Genomic DNA, 17,334 nt, shown 5'->3' with positions numbered 1-17,334 from the left:
TATCAGTTTAACTAGATTGGTTTCTATCCATGCCTTCCATTGAAATGACACACACATCTGTTTTTCCAAGACTGTGGTATGGTGTGGATATATTTACTGGGCTTGCTGCCATGTCTAGGGGTATTTGGCTGACTTTGTAACAACTACAGACCAAGTTATAACTTCACAAAAGTCCAGGTTGTGTATGGCTTGTACTTAGGGCCGCCAGCAAAGATGGCTAAGAAATGTCCTTCAGAGCAGAGTGGAGCTGGTCTGAAGAGAATGAGCTGAGACAGGCTTTGCTTTGTATTATTTCCTGTTCCACTTAGAGGTGTAAAGATTACTCTGCAAATGATCAGGAATTTCCTGCTTCTGCATTATGCTCGGTTGCAGCAGAAGTGCAGCATGTCCTGTGCTTGTGGTTTTTGGTGGTGGAAAAGCATTCTTGAAAGAGAGTTGTCAGGTTTGGTACTTGCTCACATTGACGAATTTCTTACCTTCTCATAATTTTGAAGTTACAGAGAAAATTAAAAAATACTTTTTACTCTGTTTCTTAACTGTTGTGTTGCCACTTCAGGGTTTTCCTGTTGGCCTGCAAATAGGGATTTTTCAAAGCAGAATCACTCAATCCTTCTTTGGAGGTGACCTGAAATGTGCAATTCTCAGTTTCAGAACCATTAAACAACCCTTGAAACTGCTAACAAGCAAAACTTTGTGTAGTCAAAACCTCGGTTATGGGTACGACTGGATTGTAGCTTCTCAGCAGGTGAATAAAGTCTAATGATCCCCAGTTTAAATGCAAGTTAGATGAGCAGATCTCTCTGTACCCTCCTCACATCTTAAGGATCCTTATTCCAATAAGCAGGATGAAGGATTCACTTTATTCTTTCTAGATTATCTTCTGAGTATCTTGGACAGTCATGCAAGTCACAGGCAGATGTTCACACTGTAATATATTCTCTAGAGAAAGTGAGAATGATATTTCCATACCTGTGAACATATTAAAAACTCAAAGCTTCGAATATTAATACTAGAATTAATAGAAAAAACAAAGAAAACATAAAGCTTTAAAGTTTCAAAACAAGCTTGTCAAAGTTAAGAACTTGCTTGTTAGAAATTTCTTGTAAGCAAACAGATTTGGAAAAATCAGGAATAGGTAGGAATTCACAGCCTGTGCTTTGTAACTCTGGTTGTTCAGATTAGTAAGGGAACTCAGTTGGCTGTTTACAGTGGTAACTAATATACACTTTTCACCTACTGAGTTGATAAAGTTTAGCTCTGGGGCAAAGGAAGACTGAAATTAAGACATTGTATTTAATAATTTATTCTATATATTTTATTTCAAGCAGATCATTAAATACTCAACCATGCATGCATATGCATTTTTACTTATTCTCCAGACACTGTCAGCAAGGGAGTCACTTTCTGCAGTTTGTTAATGAAATAAATGGTGTAAAGAGTCAAAAGCAGGATTACCGTGCGTTAAATACGTCTCACTTTGTGCTGTATTTGTTTTATGATTGTTTGAGCTCTGTATTTTGGGCTTGGATAACTGGAAGATGATACATTAATTCAGCTCTCCGCTGGTTCTCCCTGTTGGAGGTTGTGCTCTTTACAGCAGGGCTAACAAAAAAATGATGTCTGTAGTTGTGTTCAATCTCTCCTTTATCAGCAATTTCAACTAAAACAGGCTGCAGTGGAACTACTTGTGTAGAGACCAACCCTCCCTTCTGCTGACCCTACTGCAGTATGGAATACCGGTAAAAGAGAGACAGGGACAAAGGCTGAAGGAGGTGCCATCTTTACTTATCACAGCAAAAATGGCCCGAGGTTGTCTGACAGAGACATTAAATGAACCAGGAAAGTGTAGCCTTTAAAATAAATGCTAAATTAGAAACTTACACAACAACCTTTTGAACTCTGGAGCTAAAATACATGAGCAAGTTTGAGCATTTCTGTATTGTCAAGAAGTGAAAGCAGAGTCCATGGTGCATTTGAAAATTCAGTTTCTCTCAGTTACTTTAATGAAGACTTGATGCAATGCTGCTCTTTTATGCTTTGGAATGAATGACAAAAGGAGTCAGTGGCTCAGCAATAACTGGTAAGCATTCCTCCCCATGGCTGGTAATGGGAATGACTGCTTTGACTTGGCAACACAGAAATTTGCCTTTTGTTAGTGTTACCTGGGTCAATAGCAATCACTCCAGGCTGTGCTTACCCAGTTCTGTTTTCTTCTTTTATTATGAATCTGGGTTAAAAAAAAATAATTGAAAAACCACAAATATTATTAGTGTCTCAAGATTATATTTTTAGTCCCCATTCTGTTTCACCCTAGATGTGTCAGAAAGAGTCAGATATATTATCACTTTCATTCTCACCATCACACACTGGCACAGAACACATCTTTCTAGTGCATCTCTTAACCACTAGCATCACCTATTCTCTTTTCATCAAGCAACACTGCATTAAATTCTTCCTTTTTTTCTTTAATTTTTTTTTTCAGCAGCAGACCTAGACTGGTGTCAAAATGCTGCTGGATTTTTTTCCATAAGGTGATACACGAAAAAGTTGTCCTTTATTTTTGATCCTTAGTGTGCAATCTCAGCCTTGGTGACATTTCATGTGCCCATTCCAACACTGTCTTTTCAATTCCCTTTGCCTCTCATCTGTAATCTTCTATCTTGTTGGAAATGCTGCTTCCCAGTTCCTCTGGGTCTGTTTATTCTCTGGTCAAATTTTTGTCACCAGCATGTCTTTGGTCCTTTTACAAGAGTCTCCAGTGTTGGTTGCCCTAATGCAGAAAGGAAATCGCATACAAAGAGAATAATCAAATCAAAATAAAAGTTTGCACATTAGAAAACTGAATTCTTTTAAGCACAGAACTGATTTTCCTGGTTGTTCAAGGAAGCTTCCTCCAATTCAGAATGTTGCCTATAAATAATGACTTCTTAAGCTCAAAATTGTGCCTCATCTTTTTCATAGCACTTTCAGTTTGCTACCATTCTTGGTAGTATTACACAGTATTATTTTCCCAGGTCAGAACATGTGAGCATCCCTGCTGTGCAGAATGGTCAATTCCATCATTCGTAGCATAAATATTGTATAATGTGCTGATACTACTGACATGCATATATATCAATATTTTGTTAACATCAGTGGTACAACATATGGAATCTCTTTCAAATTTTACGCACATGATTGAAAATCCTGACACATCCCCTTTCTGCACTCTGTGGAGCAGGATATGCCTTGAAACTGTGTCCCTTCATTTTAGTGTTACTTCTGGCTTGAATCAGTGCTGCTGCACCGTGAGCCAGCTGACAAAAATGCTGAATAGTGCAGAAGTCCAACATGCTTTCAGCCGCTTCTCACCGCAAGCCCCCGAGCAGATAGAGCACATTTGCAGTGGGACCATACAGTTCACTGACTGGTGGTCTTCCTGCAGACCAGGAGAGAGGAGAAATTACTTTTTTTTTTTAATTTTTTTTTCCCTAGAGATAACTAGATAAACATGCCTGGAAATGGCAGACCTGTTGACTGATGGAGGCATCTTTCCTCACAGCTTTTCCCAATGCTTTGGATTACTCTGTGGCAGCCTTGCTTCCCTCTTCCATTTTAAAAGGGAATAAAACGCATGTTGGAAAACAAAGTTGTAACAAAAAAGCAGAAGGAAAGACCAAGGGATGTTTTTAATAAAGTGAGGGCCCTTGCCAAGAAAGGCTCAGTTTTCCAGTGGCCATTTTACCACCCTTGCTTCTTTATTGAACTAAGCTGGTTTTCCATGAGGCCATCTCATTTTGCAGATGTGGTTCTGGGTGCTGAACATCCTCCCATGTGTTTTGTTTTGCAGGAGGCAGCACAGGAACGTCCCCGACCACCTCCAGCACAGGGACCCCATCACCATCCGCTTCTTCTCACCTTCTCTCTCCATCCTGCTCTCCTCCAGCCTTCCATCTGGCCCCCAACACTTTCAATGTTGGCTGCCGGGAGAGCCAGCTTTGCAACCTCAACCTGTCTGATTATCCTCCTTGCGCCAGGAGCAACATGGCAGCACTGCAGAGCTACCCAGGGCTGAGCGACGGGGGCTACAACCGGCTGCAGAGCAGCACCGCTTCTGCCTCGCAGCCCTCCGAAACCTTCATGCCTCAGAGGACTCCCTCCTTGATCTCAGGAATGCCGGCTCCTTCCTCCCTGCCCAGCAACAGCAAGATGGAGGCGTACAGTGGCCAGCTGGGATCTTTCCCCAGCTCCCAGTTTCAGTATGTCATGCAAGCAGGCAACCCTGCCTCCACCTCCTCCTCTTCACACATGTTTGGTGGTGGCCACATGCAGCAGAGCTCCTACAATGCCTTCTCCCTGCACAATCCCTACAACCTCTATGGATACAATTTCCCTGCTTCCCCCAGGCTGGCGGCAAGCCCAGAGAAACTCACCACCTCCCAAAGCACTTTACTCTGCTCTTCCCCCTCCAGTGGGGCCTTTGGAGAGAGGCAATACCTTTCCACAGGGATGGATCACGGGATGCACATGATCAGCCCTCCCTCCAGCAACCAGCAGACGGCCGCCGCCTGTGACAACAGGCAGTACGGGGCGGTTCAGGGCTCCTCCTCACAGATGTCTGTGCACATGGTCTAACCAGCCTTGCCTCTCCTTGGCACCGAAGGCAGCCGGACCTTCATCGTTCCCAGGGGTGAACCCATCCCAGTACTCTTTTGCCTTCAAACTTATAGTGGAACTAGTATTGTAACGATAAACAAGAGCATAAGCCATCTAGGTGTGTGCCCCAGAACCTTCTGGAGAGCCTCGACTGACAGCCACCGCAGCTTGTTGTAGCCCAGGGCCCCCAGACTGGCACGGAGCATCTGCTTTTTCTGGACATTGCCGAGAAGAGGGTGTGACTTTAACGAGGAGCTGGAGAGAAGCAGCAGAATTTATTGTTTTATGCATTAACTTTAGGCAGTGTGAGCTTTCAGTGTGGAGGGATCCATTCCCTGTGCTGTCTCCTCCAAGAGTTGAAGAAGGGCAGTCTCCCAGGGCTTCATCCTCTGAAGCTGCACTGCCCATGGCTCTAAAGACCTCCCCCTTCCCAGACAGTTCCTCACTGCCAGTGGCTCAGCCCATTTCTGAAACCAGCAAGTGGCCTCTGGGTCTTCCACTGTAGCACAGGAATGGCGCTGCTGGGCTGGAGCTTCTTCTGAAGAGGTTTCTCATTTTCACCATGGCTCTGCCCAGCCGGCTGCTTCCTTATGGAGGTCGAGCTCACCAGCACCCAGCCTGCAGATGGAGGTGGGAGAGAGAGGAGAGAAAACTTTAGCTCACAAAGGAGCCTCAGACAGAAGCGGGGATGGAACTTTGGAAAGGTGAATGGGGGGAGGGGCTCAGCTCCTGCTGACTTGACTGGAAGTAATGCAGCGAAACGGAATGGATGACAGCCTTTGTGGGGAATGTGTGTCTCCCACAGCACTCATCCCAATGGGAAGAACCTGTCCAGACTGAGCTCATGGGGAAGCGTGATGAGAAAAGAGAGCTCTACAGGAGTGCAGCTGACCTTGCATGCGAGAGTTGCCGTAGAAAACCATTAGCATTTCAGAAACAGTGAGGTTGAGTATTTGCCAGCCTTCCACCTGCCACATGGTCTCTGTTTAACCAAATAGATCATTGCCTTTTAACATCTTTCTTTTCTGGCTTTTTTCCTCTTGTTCTTTTTTTTCTTCTTTTTCTCTTCAAATCCTTTAAAAATAAGAAAACAATTGTAGCTTGGTGCAAGCTATGCATTTAAGTTGTGTGAAAATGCAAATACCAAGTAACAGAATACAGATATTATTGAGAGTTGTTGTGAGGTGTTGTAGATAAATGTATTTATATGCCTAGTGGGGTATTCAATATTATGAATATAAAAGAGGGCAATAAAAATGGTATGTAAAATATGTATGAAGAAAAAGCTGTATAAAGATTTGCCCTATGCACGGAACTCTGTTTCTAAGTGCCAAGCACAGAAAGCGCTAAATAAATCTTTGCAATTGTTCCCTCTGTGTTTTTCTCTGTCTGTGAGGCTTCCTCAGTGGTTTTCTAGATACAGACATTTTTAAAATACTGTCACACATATTTGCACAACAGAGAGGGGTAGATATGGAAGATATGGTGCCAGATTGTGAAGTCTAAGCAATATTGCAATAAAAATAAAAATTCTGTCTTCTCAAGAGATTTTAAAAGTGGAGTCCTTGGAATTTGTAAGTTGTCTTCTTCACAGGAAGTGTATCTTAGAAACAGCTTGAATTGTTATTTTGATTATTGAAGAAGCTCTTCAGAACAATTTTTCACAGTCGGTACAGTCAATGACACTTAAAAATAGCCATCTAGTTTATTTATAATTTAAAAAAAAATTAAATGAAATTGGGGGTATGTGTCAGTTTTTAAATTGCACTATATTTCTAGTACGAGATTGAGATATTAACACCAAAAGGTGTGGGAGGCTGAAGCCCCTTCAAACCAGGCTGTAAGTTATGGCTGCAGAGTTTACAGCTTTTCTTGTGTCAATAAACTTCTTTTCCCCTGAATTGAAAAAGCACCAGAAAGGTAGAAAGACTTTTAAAGATCAATTCTGCAAGCATTTCTTTATTTTTGTTTTTACAAGGGAAGATAAATATACCAATGCCGTTCCCAGTTCTGTGCCTAGTCTGTCTGACTGTATTCTGGTTTTTACTGTGTCTAGCCTTGGATGCTGCTGAAAAGGGTAGGGGGGATTATGGATGGGGACACTCTGTCCTTCACCTTGTTGTCTCTTCTTTACCCCTAATGATGAATTATTGGTTTAATCTTGACCAGGGAGTTTTAGAGCCTTTCTAAAATCCTTTCAGAATCTTTCAGAAATGCCCTTCAGCCTGCGCTTTGATGTTTGCCTTTGGGTTTAATTCCATTTTACAGCAGCAGTTTCTACAGGTTAATAGTATGTTGTGTGAACCAGTATTTACTTCTTCTGGCTCTTTGCATTAGATTGCTCTTTCTTATTTAATCAGTTTAATTCTTTGTGAGTCAGACTGTATTTCAGCTAGAATAAGAGACTCAAAATCAAAATCATTGTCTCTATCAAAATACATGTGTCTAATCTGGATTAAACAAAAAAAAGAATAAAAAAATTATCACTGGAAACAATAGCTCAAAAAGGCAAAACATATGCAGGGCACAATTTCAATATTAGTGTGAAGAATTGGTATCTAAGCTTCTGCACATTTTAGTAGGAATCCATGGGTATGAGCTTTGGACCCTTCAGCAGTGTAATCCTTCATGTTATTGAGTACTTTTTTCCCTGATCCAACCATATTCTTCAGAAAATCTTACTGCATTAGTACAAATTGAAATTCCTTTGGGTATGAAGCATATTGACCCCAGGGTGAGCATTCATGGACCTTATTTATAGACATATTTATTTAACTCTTATGTGGCATGTATCTAAAATGAGAGAGCTTAGATAGCTAGATAGTAGTTATTCCTTAGTGTTTTGTTGCTGCAGGGTCAGAATAGTCAGCATCAAAACTGAAAAAAAAATAGGAAAATAATATGGGAGGATTCCCTGTTCCAAGACATAAAGTTGTAAGTACACAAACAGTACTTGGTGTGAAAGTTGCACTGACAGTTTTTGAGGATTAAAAACAAGCTAATACTGAAATAAGCAAAAAATATTACCCTTTTTCCTTGGCAGTCACTATGCAAAGAGAAACCAGAGCAGTGTTTGGAGGGAAGTATCAGAAAGAATGAGACAAACTTGTTAAAATTATTTATTTAGTGCTTGTTTAGGTGCACAAGGGTAACACTCCCCTGAGCAGATAACCTGCTTAAGGCCTTGACACCACCCCAGAAAGACGACGTGAGCATTGCATTTGGAGTGGACCCAGGTGTGACAGGAATCTCCTGTACAGCAGTGCCTCTTCTCCCCCTGCCACACACGTACGGGCACGAGGCCCTGAGCCATTTGCCACTTCTTACTGGAGCTTCCCAGAGACAGCTGATAGCAGGGCAGAATGGGAGGGGAGCACTGGGATCCGTGTGAGATCCAGCAGGGTCCATCCAGCTGGCCTGGTGGGCAGCCCAGGATGCAGAACACACAGCAGCCACCCCAGCAGAGTCCCTTTCCTTGGGTGACTGCCTTAACCACAGGGCTTGAGAGCCCTCCTGGCATGGTCCCACTCTCAGCCAGGAGCCCTTTGATGGCTCATTTGCAAAGCATGTGTGTGTGGGTGGCAGAGGCAGCAGTGCTGTGGTTCCTGTCCCCTTCCTTCCTTCCCTACTTTACCACGAACATTTGAATGCTTTGGCCAGCTTTGAGCAGCTTTGGGATGGAAGTTCTCACATATTTCTTTAGAAGAGACAGTGCAGGAGGGCAGGGACCTTATTAATTTTCCCAGTGCAGGGAAGGCCACCATGTAACATCTCATTCAAAGAAGCCACACAAGGAGCAGGTGTCCTGCATGCAAGCCCCCAACCACAAGTTTCCTCTGGCATATGGATGTTATTAAACACCAGAGGATCTACCCAGAGTTGCAGAAGCCAGGGGGTCTCAACTCCACCTCTTCTGGGCTGGCCCATTTGGCCTTAGCCCATGCAGGCTTCTGGTTTCCAGTTCAGGAGAAAAGAAGGCTCTGTATCTCCCAGTTCGCTGCTGCAAATTTAAAAGGTCAAATATCATGTACCTCTCTGAAGAAGGATCCCTTTTCAAAAGCCAAATCCAAATCATAGAAGGTGTAATGGAAATCTCAATGATAGGAGATCCCTCATCCTACAATACAGGCTGTTCCAAGTGCAAACCTGACAACTTGTTACAGAAATGAAAAGAATGGCACAAAAATAATTGGGGTGGGTTTGCAAGCTCTACAGAATTTATTTAGCTTTTTTTCTTAGCACACTGACAGGCACAGGACATAAATATTATCACAGTCAGTGCATCTCAGCAATGCCAGGACACTGCAAACCAGTGCAGCACAGTGTTCCTGGAGGAAATGTAAGCACTATGTGCTAAAGCAAAATGTTCAGGGCACAAACATAAATGTAAATTAAGTTGAACAGGCTGTGACACTCTCTGAAGTACGTGGGAGGCTGGAAGCATTGCTGGTTTGAAACATTCTGTGTGCATGTGCGAGGGGTAAGGGCCGGTCGGGCCTTGCTCTGGCGAGGGGATGCCCTGCCCTGCCCACCCTATTCCTAGAGCCTGTATTCCAGCCTGGCAGTGGCTCAATCCCTGGCACACCAGAGGCAATGCATTCATCTCTGGAGCCCCTAATCCAGCTCCAAAAATGACCACAAGTCTCACATGGGGGAAGAGCCCAGGAAAGGCAAAGGGTATTTAACCCAGGACATGCAGCAGGGACATGTCTTGACCCTACATCCTCTTGTAATTTCTATCAGCTGAACACTGCAGGAAACAGGAGTAGTGGCTATATTTGTCCTTTTCTATCTTTCTTTCTTCTAATTCTCTCTTATGCAGGAAACAGGAGTAGTGGCTATATTTGTCCTTTTCTATCTTTCTTCTAATACTCTCTTACGGGAATTTTGAGTAACTTAAAATCGAATGGCCTTAGAGTTGCTGAGTTGAATGGGCCAAGTTAATACTTTGGCAAACGTTTTCTATTTTTGGGGGCCTTACAGTGCACTACAGCAAAAATTGCAGAAGATGATCTGCTAGAGTGCTTCATTACTGCGTACTGGTTGAAGCTTTACTGAGGTGGGTGAGGGCTGAAAGATAGCATCTGCCACCAAAAAGTCTTCAGATTATTTTCCCCCCAACTGGAATAGCTGCATTGACCTAGAGCACCCATCCCATGCAAGATCAGCACTAGCAGATCAGTTTTGCTGGATACTGCTTGTTGGACATAATTCTAAATGAAACAACAATATAAAAATGCAGCCAAGGGCTGGGCAGAGGAATGCCTGAGCATGCCCATTGCATGCCACAGATGTAGTAGAAATTCAGCCATAAAAGCAATGACAGGACTTCATGAGGAGGGTGCTGGTGTGGCCAAGGGACAGTTTGCTATAAATAAGCCTGCTCCTGTCCAGGGAATATCTGAGTCCTTCAGCACTTTTTCTTCTATAGAGAGGCAGACTGCAGGAGCAAACTTTTTGTCCAAGTTTGTAGCCCAGCATTTTGAATCCACAGATGGGATCATTTCTGAGAGCTTCTCTATGGGTCAGGTGGGAGAGGCTTCTGTAGCCTGATGCTAACCTACAAAACTACTGCTGGAAAAGTGGTTCGCTCAGTTTTCTCACTGCTCCTTATAATTTGTGTGTAATTGCTATTTAGGAAACCACATAGAATATAACTAAAATACATATATCTGCTTTCAAGCTTTACTTCTCCACATCAGTCACTATTGTTTATCACCCCAGAGGCGTGACATGGCCACAAATTACAGGAGCACTGTACAGCTCTTCAAATATCAGCTCCTTTCTGCTATAAAGCCCTCCAACAGTTCTAGCCTGTCTGAACAGAGGAAGAGGCTGGAAAAGAGCAGTTCCCATGGACACTGCATGCTGCTGTGCTCCGACAGCACTTTGGTGAGTGTGGCTTCTGTGCTGGATAGTGGTCAGCACCAGCTGATTCTGGGAGGAGTGATAAGCCTCCACAGTGGGGATAGTTGTGCAATAGCCCATCTCTGGAGCACTGAGCTCCTTTCTTTTCTGACTCAATGTGGAACTCATTGCATGCTGTGGGGGAGAAGGATTAGGAGCATGTAATTTTACACTGGTTGATATTCCTACAGATGCTGTTCTTATTCCAGTAATGTTCTGAATTTGTTGAGCATTTTGGAAGGTCTGACATTGAGCTGGATAGAGTGACTTCTGTGGACTAAACTCAGATGCTTCCAGAAGCAGTCCTAGACTCTGTTTAGCTTGGTCTGCCCTTGATCATCCAGCACTGTGCACAGCTCAGGGCACTGTTTTCCAGCTGACTGGGTGCAGCTGTGCTGCACAGAGCTGGCCCAAGTGGCACCCCTCCCCAGCAGAGACCATTGCCCTTCTTAGGATGATGGAGAGGGTGGTGCTGCTTCAGCCAAGAAGCTGGTTCAGCTGTTAATAAACCTGGAGCTTTACTCACATAGTTATTGTCAGTGAAGGAGACTGTGGCTGGGACTTCTCCCTCCAGACTACACTGATGGCAGCCCTAGGGACATTCTGCAGCACCCACAGTCTTCCCAGTGTTTCCATTGTAAGAATTAGGGGTACCCAGTGACTTGCAGGGAGGTTGACATGGTCTTGGGTTATTTTCCTACCTGAGCTGGTTTCTAACATTTCCCTTAATGTGCAGTCAGGTAATTGTAGGTGAATACAGTTGCATTAAGTTGGTGTAACCAACCCAGGAGCAGGCACAGAGGAAAACTGCAGTCGCTGAGCTATATTAAATAGGTGATGTGGTTTAGTGATTGCAGACATGATGTAATCATCTGCATCTGTCTCTCTCAGTAAAGCTGGAACAAGTTGCAGTACAATTAACCCTGCATAAAATGGATTTATCCTGCCAGCCATCCAACCAGGGCCAGCACTGTACTCTCTGGTTTATATTACGTTGCCATGCAAAAATCTGTGTACAGAAATACAAAGATTAGTTAGAAAGCAGCATGAATGCAGAAGAGTGTGGAAAAGCAGTAGAGGAACAAGAGAGCAAGGGTGCAAAGAATGGCCTGTACTGATAGCCAGGGACATGATCAATGGCAGTGAAACTGGTAAGCTCTGAGGAATGTGTTGCTTTGCTCTCACCCAAATCACAGCACAGGTGACTCACCAGCAGAAACCCTGCAAGCAGCAACGGGAGAGTGGCAGTGAGACTGCAGTGCACTGCTGTGGCATTTCTCTTACTCTAACCCCAACAAGCAGTCTAGATTTGCTCACAAGCTACCCAAAATGGGAAAGGAGAAGACAAGTCACCCAAGATTTACAGTGCATAATTAACCAAAATTCAAAGGTTAAAGTTCAATACCTGTGACTCCTGAAATATATACAAGATCTGTCCAAATGCCAATTCATTATTACCAGTGAAAAGAAAGCCAGAAGATGAAGAAGTTTTAATGGCAATCACTCCAGAGTACTTGGAGACATATATTTTGGAGCTTGTGGGTTCAATGCGTGAGTTGGCAGTGTCGTATTTTTTCAAAAAACTAAATAAAAATCACTTCTACTTCTATACAGTATTGTACTTTTTTACGTGAGTTCCTACAGCTGTAGTGTTATCCATAGAATACTCCAACTCCTAACTCTGTAAACATTACAAAGTCAAGTTTTATGGAGACCAGAGGAAACCAACACAAACATTTGGTGGACTGAGGAAAGAAAAAAAAAGCTAAAGATTATGTAAAAGAAGGTTGATCTAACATGAAGTAACCTGTATTAAAAAAAAAGAAATATAAAGCACATGCATCCAAAACAAGAGAGACTTGACTGTGGTCACACAGCAAAAGGAACAGCGTAGTCTGAAAATATATTTTGTGGATAGCTCAGTTACTTTTAGATAATGAGTAATAATCTGCTTTCCTTCTTGGATAGAAAATTTGAATTTATCCAAAGGATCTTGAGATGCTCTAGCTTCTGACCACACAGACAAAAGTAATATCAACACAAAAAAATGAAACTTTGGAGTTAGATAATGCGTTATAAGCTGCTTTCCTTCTTGGATAGAAAATTTGAACTTATCCAAAGGAGCTTGAGATGCTCTAGCTTCAGACAAAAGTAATATCAACACAAAAAATGAAACTTTGGAAGGAAACACATTCACTTCTTTAATGTGAAATGTGCTGTATTAAATTTGTTGTTTACACTGTATACACTGTTTCAGGCACTGTTTATCACATCTAATCATTAGAAACAATTGAAAGCACACTAAACTGGTTACATTGCCTATACACCAACATAAATGGTTTTAGGCAAAGCCTAATCTTTCTTTATTTAGGGTGACAAAAAAAAGCATCATGAAATATTAGGAGTTATTTCTGTTGTCTGCCCCTGTAACTTGGAAAGATTTTTCCATCACTGACATGACCTAGGAAGGAAACAATCTGATCCAAAGAACTTGTGGAGATAAAAATCTATTTCCTAGTCATTCTTGATGTATCATGCTTGGTTTCTGTCAAAAAAAAATGAAGACCCTGACTTCTGTCGCAGGTCTACTCATGCAAAAATCCATACTGGAACCTGTGTTTTCCACACAAAGGACATGGTGGGGAGGTCCTGTAGTGCCATAAGAGAAATGTAGGGCTGGAAATATCTGCTTAACATGACCATAGATCAAGCTGTCAAGTCAGGCTTATAAATAGTACAAAGTGAAAGAGACAGAGAGGTGGAGCAAGGCTTAGCTGTCATATCGCCTTAGTTCTCTAGCTTCTTCTTTCTAATATCCGGGCTATATTCACCCTATAAAGGAGTGTCTGAGTGTGCCATGATACCTGATGGGAAGTGATCCTTTGATGTCCATCTCTTTCAGGTCTAAGCTGGTAGACTATTCCACGTTCATTGTATTGGCATCAATAAGATATTGATAAGAAATGCAGTCACAACCTCATACAAATCCATGTGACCCACGTTCAGGGCTGCTCTTGACACTCCATTTCAGCAGTGATTTACTTTTCATCTTATACAAGTTGTGAAGAGAAGATAGAACAATAAAAGAGAAATGCAAGGGGAATAATAAGTAAAGTGGCTTTTCAAGCTGAATTTAGCTGTGGAACAGAGTAAACCTTGGGGAAATCTGCGGGGTTGGTCAGTGCTGGGTGAGCTGTGAAGCTGGGTGGACTGGATGCCCAGTGCTAATGCCCAACACTTCTACAGCAGAAGGAGTGACAGAATCCATGGCTGCCCTTACAAGGCAAGCAGGCAAGCTCAGTTTCAATTGAGCTTGAATCCAAACCTAAAAATTCTCTGTGTTCATCCATCCATAATATCTATGTTTTTTCTCCCTTCATCTGTTGCCACAATTATGCCACCTGAGGGTTCCTTAAACCCGTTTCCCAGAATGCTGGCAGCTGCAATATAATGAGATTATTTATGATTTCTAAATATCATCTTCTGATGTATCTCCCAGGCCAGCAAAGCAACAGCCCAGCAAATCTCAGTGAACCAGAGCTGCATGTAGCAATCCCAAAGTGTCCAGCCATCCATTTCCATTTCCTGGTTTAACTGGTTTCTCACCGTATTTTTTCAGATTTCCTTATGGACCTTTTTTCTTTCTTTTCTTTTTTTTTTTTCACAGCAATAATGGAAAGAAAAATGTTATTGGCTGCCAGTGTTCAATCCCACTGAGTCATTGCAGACAGAGCCTTTTTCCCAGGAATATTTTGGTAGTGTACAGAGTAAAATGGAAGCTCTGTCCTCGACATTGTCCTGAGACTTTGACAAGGTGTCCTTGGCCCAGCCACTCCTGAGAGAGAGTCTGCAGCGACATGAGTGGATGTGCTCTCAAAGGTGTCAGGTCTCAGCGGCTGGAATGTCTTCTATTCCTGCATTTCCTTCACCCACCTGAGGCTTTGCCTTTTCACACATAGACATACTTTAGAGTGAACACATTTCTAATGCAGCAACTGGAAACTCACCTCCTTCACTGTGAGAATAACTTGGTTGCTTTTCAGCAATTTTTTTTGGCATTTATATCTAAATACAGACTTGCATATAGCAACAAAATAAAATTTCAAAATTTTTATTAAATTCCATTTTATGCTGATAAATTCTTAAACACCTTTTCTTTTCTCTGTATAGTGAGGGGAAAAAACACCCTGTAACCTCCTCTTCGTGATAATACTTCAAAATTTGTCTTCAGCTTTCCATGGGCAAAGCAGTTAGAGAATAACTGTGAAATCCCTGTAGCTCCTTTGCTGATCGAGGCATTGTATCCCCATTTTACAGAGAGTAAACTGAAAAAAGGACTTGCCTTTGGCCATGTGTGCCAATCTCTGCTGCATTATTGCAAAACTGTTGTCACTGGCAGAAACAATGACAAAGTCCCCATCTTTGCCAGCTTGGCACTGTATAAAGGTAATGTAGCTCGATTTATACTTTGATATTTAAGTCAGATGGAGGGAAGAGTGTGCTGTGTGATGGCTGACACCACCAAGCACAGGTGTCAAGTCTGAGCTGTATTTTTCCTGTCACTGTTGCAACACAACCCAGACATGCAGGCTTAGTGGGACCAAGCTCAGTATTTTATCACCGACCCACGGCAAGGTGGTGGTGGAAGAATTTCCAGCTGAGGCTGCAATGCACAGGCAGGAAAACGTCATCATTGAGTGCTGCTCCAGAGCAGTCCTGCTGCTGGCCAGCAGAAATCTCCTGGATGCATCTCCTGGCTCCTCACGAGGCTGTGGAGCTGAGAAGTGCACCCTGCAAACAGAACCCTTGTGCTGATGGTGCTCCATAGTTTGGTTTGATTCTCCCTCTGTGTGTGGGTAAACACAGCCCTGTGCCAGCAGCCACGTGTAGGTGCACAGAGAAAAAGAGACTGTGCTCAAACAATATGGAATGGAGGGCTGGGGAAAGGCACGTTGAAAGTGTAAAGGACATTTATGTTGAGGGAAGGTGTGAGAACTGCAGGAAGAGCCAAATTACAAAAAAAAAAGGTGACTACTTCAAGCAGCCAAATTAAACAAGACACAATGGGGGCCAACTTTGCCTCCCAGGCATTTCACAAGCCTACACCCCAGAGTTCAGGGGGTGCTGGGGGGAGAACCATGTGTCCTTCTAGTTCTTATTTAACTTGGCCAAGTGTAAGGAACTTTAACTCTTTTGTGACTTGCTGATTTCTACAGCACTTAATTATCGCCCTTTTTTTCTTCTTTATTTCTGGCTACTTTTTATTGGATAAGTTTTAAATCCTTCAGAAAACAAATAATTTCTTTTGGTTTAAAAAAATAATCACTGGAGGCAAAGCATAAAGTCATTTCAGTCATAGTATCTTGGAAGAAAATAGATACAGTATTTTGGAAAGAATTTGAAATGAAAACACAAAGCCTGATGGGATTTAAATGTAGAAAACCAAAACCGAGTCTTGCCTCCTCTTTTCCCTTCCCCTACCCATGAGGTCACCATTTCTCATCTAACAGACTATGGCATCTTGCCGGGATCCTGAGGCAGCCACCAGAAAAAATACTCTTGCTCCTGTAAGTACAACAGAGGATCAAACTAGCCAAGTGAAAATAATCAGAATACCTTATTTGAAGCTACAAAGAGGTAAACTTCATAGAACTAACAAGGAAAAGAAATCCAGAAAAGGCAGAAAAAAACCTCTTTTGTCCCTTAAAAATTTGTTGCCTAAGCTTTTGAGATTAGGTGAAAATGTGTCAAATAGTGGGTGTGCACTGAAATTCAGCATTGCAAGCAGCTCGATTGTGAAGGAACTGTGAGTGTCCATGTGTGCAGGGGGCACACAAAGAATGAGTGTCCATGTCCCTGAGACATGGCAGACCTCAGTCCAACAAGTTTAACTTTAATCCTGCTTGGAAGCACTTTCCTGTGGCAGGCTGGGTCTCTGAAGAGATGCTGCTGTCATGTCAGCTCTGCTGCTTCTGGGGCAAGTGACTTTTCTCATGGCATCACTCATTCTGTCTGTGCTCGGACCTGAGGAGGCCCTGAGGATCCTTTGCTCAGCCCTGGCACGGTCTGAGCAGGAGCTCAGCTGTGTATCTGTGTAACTCTCAGCCCACATGAAGAAGTGATCACTCTCTGACAGTCTACTGGCCCCATTCAGGTACAGGTATTTAGCTTTTTTAATAAACTGTGATGCCTTTGTGGGTAAACCAAGCACCCAAGGGGAGCAGGGATTGTGAATGTTCTTCTCCCCTTGCAGATTTCTCTACAGCAAGACCCTGCAAGCTCAAAGCATCTCCTGGCAGCATTGATAGCTCCTACTTGCTCTGCCACGGGTCAGAACTGTAGAATATCTCAACTTGGAAGGGAGCCATAATGGTCATAATTTCTAGCAGCCAGCTCCTCTCAGGAATACAAGAAACTAAACAATATCGCTGAATATCATCCAGATATTCTTTCTAGAGGCTTGGTGCTGTGATCACTTCCCTGGGGAGCCTCTTCTAGTGACTGAGCACCTTCTCAGTGAATAACTTTTTCCTCACATCCAACCTGAATTTCACCCAATACAGTTTTATTCCATTTGAATAAGAGTAGAGTGGTGAACAAATATGTCAACAGTCATGGCTCACATTAAAACTTCTCCATGAAAGCAGCAATCTGCTGGTCCCTGGTGTTTATTTCAGATTCCAAAAACTGTCCAACTACACCTATCATAGAGTGGTTTGAGTTGGAAGAGACCTTTAAAAGTCATCTAGTCTGACCCCTTGTAATAAGCAGGGACATCTTCAACTAGACCAG

The 17,334-nt window shown here is 42.8% G+C and overlaps 1 protein-coding gene across 1 annotated transcript in view; it reads left to right on the top strand.

Annotated features, from left to right (window-relative positions):
* TBX15 (T-box transcription factor 15) overlaps window positions 1-6,186 on the top strand; it is a 90,611-nt gene extending 84,425 nt beyond the window's left edge. Inside the window, exon 8 of the mRNA XM_039717917.1 lies at window positions 3,830-6,186. Within this exon, the coding sequence (XP_039573851.1) occupies window positions 3,830-4,614 (785 nt within the window). The 3' untranslated portion in view covers window positions 4,615-6,186. The remainder of the gene's footprint in view (window positions 1-3,829) is intronic.
* The last annotated feature ends 11,148 nt before the right edge of the window (window positions 6,187-17,334 follow it).

Source organism: Passer montanus, unplaced genomic scaffold, assembly GCF_014805655.1.
Source record: "Passer montanus isolate IOZ18808 unplaced genomic scaffold, ASM1480565v1 scaffold39, whole genome shotgun sequence".
In the NCBI taxonomy this organism is placed as follows: domain Eukaryota; kingdom Metazoa; phylum Chordata; class Aves; order Passeriformes; family Passeridae; genus Passer; species Passer montanus.
Note: the sequence above shows the minus strand (reverse complement) of the source record. Positions and strands in the feature narration are given on the sequence as shown.